The 12,108-nt window shown below is 32.5% G+C and overlaps 3 protein-coding genes across 3 annotated transcripts; 1 reads left to right on the top strand and 2 right to left on the bottom strand.

Annotated features, from left to right (window-relative positions):
* Window positions 1–81: 81 nt before the first annotated feature.
* LOC135130469 (mannose-1-phosphate guanyltransferase alpha-A) lies at window positions 82–6,692 on the bottom strand. The gene is made up of 6 exons (XM_064057853.1): window positions 6,432–6,692; window positions 6,182–6,380; window positions 5,967–6,135; window positions 5,429–5,920; window positions 5,116–5,380; window positions 82–214 (listed from the first exon to the last, which is right to left on the bottom strand). The coding sequence occupies exons 1-6, from the start codon at window positions 6,469–6,471 to the stop codon at window positions 114–116; spliced, it is 1,266 nt and encodes a 421-aa protein (XP_063913923.1). The 5' UTR covers window positions 6,472–6,692; the 3' UTR covers window positions 82–113.
* Window positions 6,693–6,798: 106 nt separating this feature from the next.
* Window positions 6,799–9,574, bottom strand: LOC135130468 (male-specific lethal 1 homolog). The gene is made up of 6 exons (XM_064057852.1): window positions 8,722–9,574; window positions 8,192–8,675; window positions 8,017–8,144; window positions 7,845–7,969; window positions 7,591–7,797; window positions 6,799–7,530 (listed from the first exon to the last, which is right to left on the bottom strand). The coding sequence occupies exons 1-6, from the start codon at window positions 9,085–9,087 to the stop codon at window positions 7,434–7,436; spliced, it is 1,407 nt and encodes a 468-aa protein (XP_063913922.1). The 5' UTR covers window positions 9,088–9,574; the 3' UTR covers window positions 6,799–7,433.
* Window positions 9,575–9,987: 413 nt separating this feature from the next.
* On the top strand, window positions 9,988–11,589 carry LOC135129852 (CCR4-NOT transcription complex subunit 9). Its single transcript, XM_064057120.1, has 6 exons — window positions 9,988–10,115; window positions 10,186–10,386; window positions 10,433–10,570; window positions 10,620–10,797; window positions 10,845–11,039; window positions 11,091–11,589. Exons 2-6 carry the CDS (start codon window positions 10,271–10,273, stop codon window positions 11,358–11,360), a joined length of 897 nt encoding a protein of 298 aa, XP_063913190.1. The 5' UTR covers window positions 9,988–10,115; window positions 10,186–10,270; the 3' UTR covers window positions 11,361–11,589.
* Window positions 11,590–12,108: the final 519 nt, after the last annotated feature.

Genomic DNA, 12,108 nt, shown 5'->3' with positions numbered 1-12,108 from the left:
CTAATTTGTTAATTCTAATGCGAGTTCTATCCGTTTTTTTATTCCAGAAAACATCTAAAAGGAATTGAAATAAAACAATGCTAGTGTGGCAATTTTTTTATTTTAAGAGTAATTTACAAAATAATTTCATTCTTTATACTTCTTGAAAGCTCTTTGTTTGGTAAAACTATGGAATTCAGCAGTATGGTCTCCGAGGGAACACTTACAGAACAACCTAAAAAAAAAAAAAAAAATTATAGTTGTGCCCCCACTTCAAGACACAAATGATAAGCATAGATAAATTTACGCAACCGTACCGACCAATCACAACAAAGTACATCGGCGCTAAAATGTTACAAATTTATCACGTTCTCATTTTTAAATTTCCCAATTTTTAATTTTTCACTTATTTCAAAATTCAAATAATTATTAGGATTTTTGTCAAGTGTACAATTCTTGGCTTTTCAATTACCCAATTTTTCAGTTTCTGTATTTTTTCAAGTCTTGGATTTCTCGGTTTTTAAATTTTTTGGTTCTTCAGTGTTGCGTCTTTTCGAATTTTTCCAAAAATTTTAAAATGATTTTTTTTTTGTATTTTTGATTGTTTAGTTTATAGAAGTTTTTGTTCTTCGTTTTTTCAATTCTTCACTTTCTCGATTTTTAATTATTCAGGGTTTTCAGGTTTCAGTATTACAATTTTTCAATTTTTCAATTTTTCAATTGTTTTAACCTTTTAATTATTCGATTTTGGGTTTCTTTTTTTTTCAATTCTTCAATATCTCAATTTTTCAATTTCTCGGTTTTCAATTTTTGACTTTTATAAACTCTTTATTTGTCGATTTTTCAATTAATTGATTTTTCAGGTTTTTGGGTTTTCAACTTCACTTTTTTAATTTTTCGATTTCTCACTTTTTCAGTTTTTTAATTTCTCAGTTTTTGGACATTTCAGTTTAATTGTTATTCAATTTTTCGATCTTACGATTTTGCAGGTTTTTGGTTTTTCAATTTTTCGATTTTTTTAAGGTTTCAATATTTCGACTTCACTTTTTTGATTCGCAATTTTCAGATTCTTTAGATTTTCAGATTCTTTAGATTTTCAGTTTTGGGATTTTTCAGTTTTTCGATTCGTCAGTTTTTCTTTCATTTTTCAGTTTTTCTATATTTCAGTTTTGGGGTTTTTCAATATTTGTGTTCTTCGACTTTTCCATTTTTGACTTATGGATTTTTCGATGTGTCGACTTTTTACTTTTTCGATTTTTAGATTTCTCAATTTTTGGTATTTTAATTTTTCAATATTTAAAATTTTAGATTTTTCTATTTCTCGATTTTTCAATTCATTTCTTCCATATTTCAGTTTTTCAAATGTTTCGATTTCATAATCTTTTGATTTTTCGACTTCCCGGTTTTAGATTTTCTGTTTTTCAATTGTCGTTTTTTCAATTTTTCGATTTTTAAATTTTAGATATTTCAGTTTTTTGATATTTTAATTTTTCAATATTTAAAATTTTAGATTTCTCGATTTTTCATTTCAGTTCTTCGGTATTTCAATTTTTCAAGTGGCAATGTTACAAATTTATCACGTTTTCATTTTTAAATATCCCGATTTTTAATTTTTCACTTATTTCAAATAATTATTAGGATTTTTGTCAAGTGTACAATTCTTGGCCTTTCAATTACCCAATTTTTCAGTTTCTGTATTTTTTCAAATCTTTGATTTCCCAGTTTTTAAATTTTTCGGTTTTTCAGTGTTCCAAGTTTTCCCTGTGTCTTTTTTACAATTTCTTAATTTTTTAGTTTTCATTTTAAAATTTTTGGATTTTGATTTTTTTTTTTTGTATTTTTGATTGTTTAGTTCATAGAAGTTTTTGTTTTTCGTTTTTTCAATTTTTCACTTTCTCGAATTTTAATTAATAATGGTTTTCAGGTTTCAATATTGCTATTTTTCGATTTTTCAATTATTCGATTTTGAGTTTCTTTTTTTTTCAATTCAATATCTCAATTTTTAAATTATTGGGTTTTTCAGTGTTTCTTTTTCGATTTTTCAGTTTTTAATGTTTTGATTTTTCAATTTTTCAGTCTCACAATTTTCCAATTTTTTGATTTTTTAAAATTTCAGTTTTAATAAATTTGTCCTTTTGTTGAAAAATTAGAAAACGAAAAATTGAGAAAATAAAAAATAAAGTAGATACTTCCAAGTAGTTATTCCAAATTATTTTGTTTCTTCGATTTTTTGATTTCTCAATTCGAGATTTTATATTTTTCGTTTTTTTAATTGATAATTTTTCGATTTTTCTGTTTCGATTTCTCCAGTTTTTTAGTTTTTCGATTTTCTAATTTGCTTTTTACTTTTTAGATTTTGTATCTGTGGAATTTTACAATTTTTCGGTTTTTCGATTTTTCAATTCCTAGATTTTTAATTTATCACTTTTTCAGGTTTCAATGCTACAAATTTTCAATTTTACAGTTTCTATCTTTTCTCGGTTGTTCCATTTTTTAATTGTTTTTTCGTTACCCAATTTTCAGTCTGCCAATTTTTTCAATTTTTCGATACTTCAAGTTTGGTTTTTCAATTTTTGATTTTCAATTTTTCATTTCTTCAATTTTTCCATTTTTAATTGTTTTTTTCAAATTTAAATTTTTGAATTGTTTCATTTTTAATTTTTCACTTTTTCCAAATAATTATTATTAGGTATAAATTTTTCGATGTTACAATTTTTTAGTTTTCCGGTTTTCATTTTAAACTTTTGAATTTTGAAATTCATTAAAAAAAAAATGAATTTCAAAATTCAAAAGTTTAAAAACAAAAAAGTTGAATAAAAGTTTTTGTTTTTCGTTTTTTCAATTGTTCACTTTCTGGATTTTTAATTAATCAGGGTTTTCAGGTTTTAATACTACAATTTTTCGATTTTTCAATTCTTTTTTAATTATCTCATTGTTCAATTTCTCAATTTTTTCATTTTTTAAATTTTTCGATATTTCAAGTTTCATTTTTTGAGTTTTTTCAAGTTTTCTTTATTTTTCAATTCTTCCATTTCTCAATTTTCTGATTTTTCAATTCAATTCAAAATTTCGGTTTGAATAAATTTTTCCTTTTGTTGAACAATTAAAAAATGACAAATCGAGACAATAAAGAATTAAAAATTAAGAATTTCAAAAATTTGATATCAAAAAACTGCAAAATTGTTTCTTTTTGTTGATTTTTTCAATTTCTAGATTTTTAGTTATTCTGTTTTTTGATGTTTCAGTGTTACAACTTTTCGGTTTTTCAAAAGTTTAGTTTGAAGAAATTTGTCCTTTTGTTGAACAATTAAAAAATGAAAAATCGAGAATTTGAAAAATATTATATCGAAAAATTGCAGAATTGTTTCGTTTTGTCGATTTTTCAATTTCTCGATTTTTAATTGTTGCATTTTTTAATGTTTCGGTGTTACAGTTATTCCATTTTGCAAAATTTTATTTTGGTTAAATATGGAAATCAAGAACTTGAAATTTTTGGATTTTTCATTGCAAAATTTTTGTATTCTTCATTGTTTCAATGATACAATTTTCCGATTTTCCAATATTTTAGTTTGTATAAATTTGTTCTTTTGCTGAAAAATTAAAAAAACACGAAATTTATTAAAAAAAGAATAAAAAAACGAAAAGTTTAAAACTCAAAAAATTGTTAAATCGGAGAACTAACAAAGCAAAAAAAATCGAATAATTGAAAAATCGTAAAATCGAAAAATGAAGAATCTGTAATATTAAACAAATCGTAGTTCGAAGTAGGTAATTCTAAATTATTTTGTTTCTTCGATTTTTTCATATTAAATGTTTCCTTTTGTTGAACAATTAAAAAATGAAAAATTCAGACAATAAAGAATTTAAAAAAATTGAGAATTTAAAAAATTTAATATTGAAAAACTGCAAAATTGTTTCTTTTTGTTGATTTTTTCGATTTCTCGATTTTTAATTATTCTGTTTTTTTTTTCAAGTTCACAATTTTGTAATTGTTTCATTTTTAATTTTTCACTTTTTTCAAATAATTATTATTAGGGTTTTTATTATTCACTTGTACAATTTTTGGCTTTTATATATCCGATTTTGCAGTTTCTGTATTTTTTGAATTCTTCCATTTCTCAAGTTTAAAATTTTTCGGGTTTTCAGTGTGCCGTTTTTTCGATGTTACAATGTTTTAGTTTTCCGGTTTTCATTTTAAAATTTTGAATTTTGAAATCAGTTTTTTTTAGTATTTTTTATTGTTTAATAAAAAGTTTTTGTTTGTCGTTTTTTCAATTTTTCACTTTATCTTCTCACTTAATTATCTCATTGTTCACTTTCTCAATTTTTTCATTTTTCGATTTTTCAATTTTTAAATTTTTCGATATTTCAAGTTTCATTTTATCGCTGCTACAGTTATTCGATTTTGCAAAATTTTATTTTGATTAAAAATGGAAATCAAGAACTTGAAAACTTTAAAATTGTAAAATTATTTCGTTTTTCAATTTTTCGGTGTCTCTATTTTCATTTTGAAATTTTTGGACTTTTCATTTAAAATTTTTGTATTCTTCATTGTTTCGATGATACAATTTTCCGATTTTCCAATATTTTAGTTTGGATAAATTTGTTCTTTTACCGAAAAATAAAAAACACGAAATTTATTAAAAAAGAATTAAAAAACTAATAAAAGTTGAAAACTCAAAAAATTGTAAAATCGGAGAACTAACAAAGCAAAAAAATGGAGTAATTGAAAAATCATAATATCGAAAACTGAAGAATTTGTAAAATTAACAAAGTTTTGTTGCGATTGGTCGGCACGCGTGCGAAATTAATTGATACGCCACTGGTCTAAGCGCAAGTGACAGATTGTCACTCAACATGACAATACGTGCTGAAGTTAGCTTCACATGTGGATTTACATTATACACACATTTCGCTGACCTAAAACGAGGTCAATTGAACGAAATTAATCAATCAACGGATCACACTCAAAATTTACGTTAATCAGAAACAAAAACATCGAAAACGCGAATTATAAACTAACGCTAACTTCAACACAGTTATTGACATTTCAAGCATGACCACGCCCACAACGAAAAATCAACAAATGTCAAATGACATTTCTGCCTTTGGATTTAAATTACATTAAAACTTTACCTAAAATCGTAATCGACGGGTTAAGCCTGCCATCATTATTAAACAACGTTGGATTTTCCATTTTTGCGAACGGTTTATTCGGATCAGGATCCGACGGCGTCCCTTCCACTCGAGCCCACGTCCCAATCCTCGAACTCCTCCCAATTATACTGTGCAAGATTAAGCTGCGGTCGTTGATAACAGCATCCGACAAAATTATGCTCTCCCGTATTCGAACCCCCGGCCCGATCACCACACCCGACCCGATACTAACATTGGGACCGATCTGTAACCAACTTTACAACACAGTGTACCAATTTCCCGCTTTACATACCACCGCGGAATGATGGATTTGTGCTGTCGGGTCTATATGCACATCCGGGTAAATTGTGCAGTCCTCGCCTGAAGTATTCGGTTGTCTCAAGCGTTCAGGGTGCTTTGTGCGATAAAGCTCCAAATAGTGCCGGTTGGCGTAAATCGCCGATCCGGCGGTTTTCAACTGTGACCACCACTTGGTAACCTGTAACGCGAATAATTTTCCCGTACCGGCCATCGGTGCTAGAATTTCCTGCTCCAATTGGATGTACCCCGCTTCCCGGTTTGAATTTCCGTTCCTGTAACAGTCTTGTTGTTTTGCGGTGAAAACGTCTCCAATTGTGTTGAAAATGTCTAAAGAAAACACGTAAATTCCGCAGTTGATTAGAGTTGACACGTAGGAGCTGGGTTTTTCGACGTAGTGGGTCACTTCTTGGGTGGTTTTGTTGGTGACCATGCACCCGTAATGCAGCGACTGTTGTCTGGTGGCTTCAGTCCCCATGATGGTAACCTAAAATATCAATTAGTGTGTGATTAATACGGTGTTTGATTTATACCAATGGGTTTGTCAGACTTTTGTGGAATTTGTACAAGTCTTCGAGAGGAAAATCGGCGCAAACGTCGCCGTTCATGACGAAAAAAGCATCCGGGTTGCCGTAGCGAATTTGGTCACGGAAATGGTACAAGCCGCCGGCGGTCCCCAAAGCGGTGAACTCTTGCAGATACCTGTAGTAAAGCGTCAATTTATTGTGGTTGCGTGTGGATTTCTTACTTTATTGTGACGTTGTAGCGGTGCTGCAAATCCACAATGAATTGTTGGATTAGTGCAGCCGGGTAAAAACCGATTAATAGAATCTCTTTGAGCTCTTCAATGGCTACGCAAGCCTCGATGTGGTGCTGAATGAGTGGTACCCCGGCTACGGGGAACAAGGGTTTGGGTATATCCAAAGAGAGTGGTCGGAAACGGGTACCTGATAAAAAACGCATTACAGTCACGAATATAATTTATCAACAGTGGGTACCTTTTTGTGGTCCTCCTATTAATATAACTGCCTTCAACATGTCGATATTTTGGTATTTATTTTTCAAAATTGATGACACGTCAACGTCCGGTGTTCATAACCTCTAAAATTGTTTTTAAGTGCACGTAAATAAATCGAACTTTTTCGACGTCACTTGCACTGGGAGCACGACGGTGACATTCTTATCACTCTTATCAGTATCACTAAAGAAATAGTTGTGTTTACCGACCACGAATGCTTGCAACATTACGTCAATTTTTTTATGACATTAAAAAATATTCCACTTGTATTTTTGTAAATAGAAAATAATAAACCATCAGGACGGACTCCTGTTCTATTTTAATACAAGGAAATGATTAAAAGGGAGTTTTACTGGAGGCACTACTTTTTTTATTTGTTGTTGTACTTTATAGGTTAACAGGTTTGTGTGGGTGTTTGCACCAAAAAGTCCGCTCTAAATTACAACTTACGCAAAAATCAGTGAACAGCGCATTCCGCGTATTAATTTTTAACTATCGATAGTGTTTCCGTGCGATTTAAATTTTCTCAATTTTGAGGTTATGGACCAAGCACAATCCCTATACGAAAAAAGTTTATATTTCAAAATAACGAAGTTGATACATAAATAAGTACAACTAATACGTTCACTCGTCCAGAATGTACAGTGAAAATAAACATTAATATCATAATCATTGAAGAACTTAACAGTTTGATATCACATTGCATTACCGAAGAATATGTAGTAACTTAACAAACTTAATTCGCTTTTATCTAAGTATCCTAAAATACGATTTAATATTGTCTATGATCTATCCCAAGTATTGCTTAACGCTAGATAAATACTTTACAAATTGTCATGAATTCACTGAATTTGTCATTATGTACATAAAAATACAAAATAAAAGATCACTTTTGTTGAACATACCAATTTAGTGCCAATCTGTATTTACAGAGTGAATGGCACCTGATGACTAAATTTTATCGCAAAATCTTCAACATTACTTATCTCTTTGCGGTTTTTCTTCGCATTGTTGACCTCTTGACAGGTAGTTTTTTGGTGACAACGACTGGGTTGTTCAACCAGGGTAGATTAAATTCACTACAACAATTCCCCATTAAATAATAAAAACAGACAGAAATTAATAACCAAAGAACACACCTTGGTATGATTTTTGGTACAGGAGATCCAAAAGCAGCCACCGGTAAATGATCATTTACTTCCAGGTATTTAATGTCGTCTAGACTAGGCCAAAGGGAATGCACTGGTTCATTTTGTTCATCTGATCTTGATCCTGAGCCCAGGCGCTCCTGCCTCTGCTTCAACTTTTCTATCAATCTTTGTTCTCTTATTCTCTGAACATCCCACCTACAAAATTAAAATGAAAAACGCGCTTCTGACATCATTTAAACTACCTCTTCCTCCTCCTTTCGTCATTCTCCAGCCTGCTGTGTCTCTTGTTGTACACCTCATCATCCAAATTTTCCGTCCCTTCCATTGCATAACAACTAGCATACACTTTAATCCTCCACCGGGGCACCTAAAACACCCAATTTAGTGACCAGTGTTTACAACGCCTCCGCCAACCTCCAAATTTTTATCACTTGGAATATCCAGACTAGTGTCTGGTACATTGGACAACCGCAAATTGGCTTTATTGGCTTCCATAATGTAGTGATCCGGGGTCATAAGAATTTGGGAGTCTTTTAAAACACCTACAACACACAAATAAGCAACCAATCTACCGACAACTCCCACCTACGTTTGCGCCGCTTTTTGAATTTCCGAAACGACCGTTTCTCCTCCAAAGCGTACTCATTCGACACCGCTGACGAGTTGCTCAGCCTCTTCTTCCTGATGCTCATCCTCAAGTTTTTCATTGGATCGAAATCGCCTGCGTTGTCGCCCGCAAAATCCAACCTATCGCTCCTCTCTTCACTTTCAGTTTTTACTTTATCACCGACTCGATTAAAATTAACCTGAGAATCAAACTTATGATCTACTGTAGGAGTCTCCGTCTGAGATTCGCCGTCATTTAGCCCCCGTTTTTCCTTCAAAGACGAGCATCCATCGCTGTTTTCGCAGTTCAAATCAAGAATGTCTATACAGTTTTTGTTGTCTTCATCACAAAGACTCGAGTCCTGGGTCATATCTAGCCCGTCGTCGAGAAACGAGTTCGGGTGATTGAAGAACTTCCTGGGTTGGAAGGGGGCCCCGCGTTCCAGGCAAGTTATGCGCTCTTTAAGCTACGGCTAAAGTCATTAAAAGTCCAATGACACAAAATTAAGTTACCATTTCATTTTCTTGTTGCAAAATCAGAATCGTTCTCTCTTTGTTGAGGATTTCATCGCTCTGCTGCTGGATCAAGTCGAGATGAAGAATTAGCCACTCTTTCCAGAACTTAACCTCACTTTCGGCGCTTTGGCAGTTGGGATCGGTCAGGTTGATTTCGAGATTTTCGGTGTTGCAAGTGTACATATGATCACAGGAGAGATTCTCGTTCTTGTTATCGACACTGTTTGATTTTTTCTTTTCCAAGCAATTTGTAGAATCTACCAATTTGGATAATTTCACTTTGGTTTCATCTGGGAAATGTTCGGACATCTTCGTGCGAAGTCGGTTTATGTTTTGATCATTTTTGCAATTATTTGTTGGCATTATACGAAAGTGGAACTATGTACAAGAACATGGCTTGTTTTATTTACTTTCGGACGCGAAAATTTAACTACTGACGGGTTTATTTAGCTGGGGGTCCATGCACAGTTCACTCACACCGCATACAACGCACATTCAAAGTTCGAAGGGTTTGTTTTATTTTTCAAACACTCAGTATAACTGGAACCATTTACAAAATTCCTACGTTCTCTGTCTATATACACAAACTGATAATTCGTTTTAAACAAGCATTAAGTAATATTTTAAGGTTACAACATAAGTGATCACTTGTTGCCAGAGACCGTGTCACTGAGAACGGAACATGAATTACACAAATGGTGAAATTACAGGGGTCGGTTCAATCAAAATCAGCTCGAGAGGACACTGATCATTCCGGGTTTCGCTTTTTTTGACTGCTTTTGCTTCGTTGTTTGACTGGTTCGGTTTTGACGATTTATATCACTGATCAATTTTAACGCATTGTCAATTCATTTCTGCTTCCGTCTCGATGGCGCCAAATTTAAAATGTTTACTATTATTTGAAACTGATCATTATTTGCAGACATTCTATGCACCGAATCATACTTAAGGCATCTAAAATTGCATTATTTGCACACGTGTGACTCCATTTTAAAAACAGAATCATTATTTGCATTCGTTTGTGAATGAACCCCTAGAAGTAGGCAACCAGTCGTGCAGATAATATTAAATTTATTTCAAGATAACCCAAACCGTTACAATGATAAAATTGTCAACAGACAGACTGAAACGAGTCGTTTGCACTCTCGTATTCTACGGACGTCCTAAAATTCCACATTTGATTATAATAATGTAGCACTAAAAATCAATTTAAATCAACGTGACCTGCGCAGACGCTATTTACACTGACGTTTGACGCGTTGACCGCCATTTTGACAGCCGGGCTGTCAATTTATTTGGTTATCATATTGTCATATCAACACAATGTCGAATACGTTTTGATTAGTGTTTGTTTATTGTTGAAAAATTCTGTGCCGAAGTAATAAATAACCGTACGTGAATAGGAAATATTTAGTTGTCTGTTTTGTTTCCGTTACATAATTAAAGCCGAAGATATTATAGGTAGTTGACATCGTTATCAAAATAATCAACAAGGAAATCATTTAATTTAATTAAATTTATTAACGAATTAAAAAAATAAGCACCCATGATGAGCACACAACCGAGTCCCGCGAACCAAACTGTCGAACGGGAAAAAGTGTTCCAGTGGATTCTGGAACTTACGAATCCAGAAACCAGAGAGAACGCTTTACTGGAGCTGAGGTACGCAATTGGGGTTATTAAATCCGTAATTAGGGTGTTCTTGTAGTAAAAAACGTGAAGTAGTGCCTGACTTGGCCCCCATGCTGTGGAACAGTTTTGGAACGACGGCTGCTCTTCTCCAAGAGATAATTAACATCTACCCTGCCATAAATCCAGCGACTTTAACGGCACACCAGTCCAACCGGTACTATAACCACTACCAACAAGCAGCTTACCCATACTTGGATTTTCAGGGTTTGCAATGCTTTAGCGTTACTCCAGTGTGTGGCCTCTCATCCTGAAACCCGGTCTCAATTTTTACTTGCCCATGTGCCCCTTTTTCTCTACCCGTTTTTGCACACAGTGTCAAAAACGCGCCCTTTTGAATACTTGAGGTTGACAAGTCTGGGTGTGATTGGTGCTTTAGTGAAGGTACATGTCGTAAGTAGCTTCACACTATATTATTATGGTCATTCCAGACTGATGAACAAGAAGTTATAAACTTCCTCCTCACTACTGAAATTATCCCTCTTTGTTTGCGCATTATGGAGTCAGGATCTGAATTAAGTAAAACCGTTGCTACGTTCATTTTGCAGAAAATTTTATTAGATGATAGTGGCCTTTCATACATTTGCCAAACATATGACAGATTTAGTCACGTGGCGATGATCTTAGTAAGTTGGAATTAATGTGGTTTTCGGTTGTGTTTACAGTTGTGTTTCAAGGGTAAAATGGTGCTAGCTTTGGCGAAAGAACCCAGCGCCCGACTTCTTAAGCATGTTGTGAGATGTTATTTAAGGCTCTCGGATAATCCAAGAGCAAGAGAAGCTTTAAGGCAATGCCTCCCTGATCACTTGAGGGACAATACTTTTACTGTGTGCCTTCAAGAAGACAAGTCTACAAAACACTGGCTGTCGCAATTACTGACGAATTTGGAGACTCCTGGTACCACAGAGTTGCGTCAAGGGGGCATCTCGCCCCTAACTTCCCAATAGTGGAGAATAATTTGTGATTATTTCGTCTTTCTTTATTTTTTCATTCTGAAAATAAAGGTGTATGTGTAAATAACTTTATATTCATGCTGCTTTGTATTTTATTTGTGTAATTGTGGTCCAAAGATTGGATTTTCATGTTTTGAGAGTTAGTTCTTTATAGAGATGTTTACTGCCATTTTGTTTTAATTTTGTTGTATAAATTAAATTGATTAAACTGGCATTATTTTCATTTGGTGTGTTAATGTTTCCTAGTATACAAAGTATACTGCTAGATTAATAAAACGTTTTTTTTGAACGACGTCGTTTTAATTTTTTGAGTGAAAAATTCAATATTATGTTGCATATTTTCCTGCTGTTGGAAAAATTGTCCCTTGAATTGAAAAATGTTAGTTACAGATTAACCGAAATTTGTGAAACTGATGTATACCTAAATAGAAAAATTTTCATGACATAATTTAATTAATTTTGTCGAATTTTTACTTCTCCAGTGTTTTATAACATGATCCACCCAGCGAACAGTTAGTTTTAAGTTTTCTCGACGTTTAGTGACCCCTAGAATATGAAAAATAGGTCAAAAAATAGACAATCTTTGAAAATGTTGGATTGATTATATTGCTTTCAAAATTTGGTTCTGTGTAAAAGAGATCAAGTTAACATGCTCTACTCATAATATTTTCACTCTACAATATGTATATTATCAAATTTATCATTATTTTCAAAATTTTTATTAAAACACAATTTAATATAA

Source organism: Zophobas morio, unplaced genomic scaffold, assembly GCF_036711695.1.
Source record: "Zophobas morio isolate AGI-343-1 ecotype UQ-CSIRO unplaced genomic scaffold, CSIRO_AGI_Zmor_V1 ptg000017l, whole genome shotgun sequence".
Taxonomy (NCBI): Eukaryota; Metazoa; Arthropoda; class Insecta; order Coleoptera; family Tenebrionidae; genus Zophobas; species Zophobas morio.
The sequence above is the reverse complement of the archived record's forward strand: the minus strand, read 5'-3'. Positions and strand labels throughout refer to the sequence as shown.

What these genes read in the sequence shown, in the direction of transcription:
- LOC135129852 (XM_064057120.1), top strand. Translation starts at nt 10,271, where the DNA reads ATGATGAGCACACAACCGAGTCCCGCGAACCAAACTGTCGAACGGGAA. An exon ending in ACGGCACACCAGTCCAACCG is followed by an intron (nt 10,571 to 10,619) that starts GTACTATAACCA and finishes TTGGATTTTCAG; the next exon opens with GGTTTGCAATGCTTTAGCGT. An exon ending in TGATTGGTGCTTTAGTGAAG is followed by an intron (nt 10,798 to 10,844) that starts GTACATGTCGTA and finishes TGGTCATTCCAG; the next exon opens with ACTGATGAACAAGAAGTTAT.
- LOC135130468 (XM_064057852.1), bottom strand. Translation starts at nt 9,087, where the DNA reads ATGCCAACAAATAATTGCAAAAATGATCAAAACATAAACCGACTTCGC. An exon ending in ATTCAAAAAGCGGCGCAAAC is followed by an intron (nt 8,145 to 8,191) that starts GTAGGTGGGAGT and finishes TGTGTGTTGTAG; the next exon opens with GTGTTTTAAAAGACTCCCAA. An exon ending in GTACCAAAAATCATACCAAG is followed by an intron (nt 7,531 to 7,590) that starts GTGTGTTCTTTG and finishes GAATTGTTGTAG; the next exon opens with TGAATTTAATCTACCCTGGT.
- LOC135130469 (XM_064057853.1), bottom strand. Translation starts at nt 6,471, where the DNA reads ATGTTGAAGGCAGTTATATTAATAGGAGGACCACAAAAAG. An exon ending in AATAGGAGGACCACAAAAAG is followed by an intron (nt 6,381 to 6,431) that starts GTACCCACTGTT and finishes GTTTTTTATCAG; the next exon opens with GTACCCGTTTCCGACCACTC. An exon ending in AAATCCATCATTCCGCGGTG is followed by an intron (nt 5,381 to 5,428) that starts GTATGTAAAGCG and finishes AGTTGGTTACAG; the next exon opens with ATCGGTCCCAATGTTAGTAT.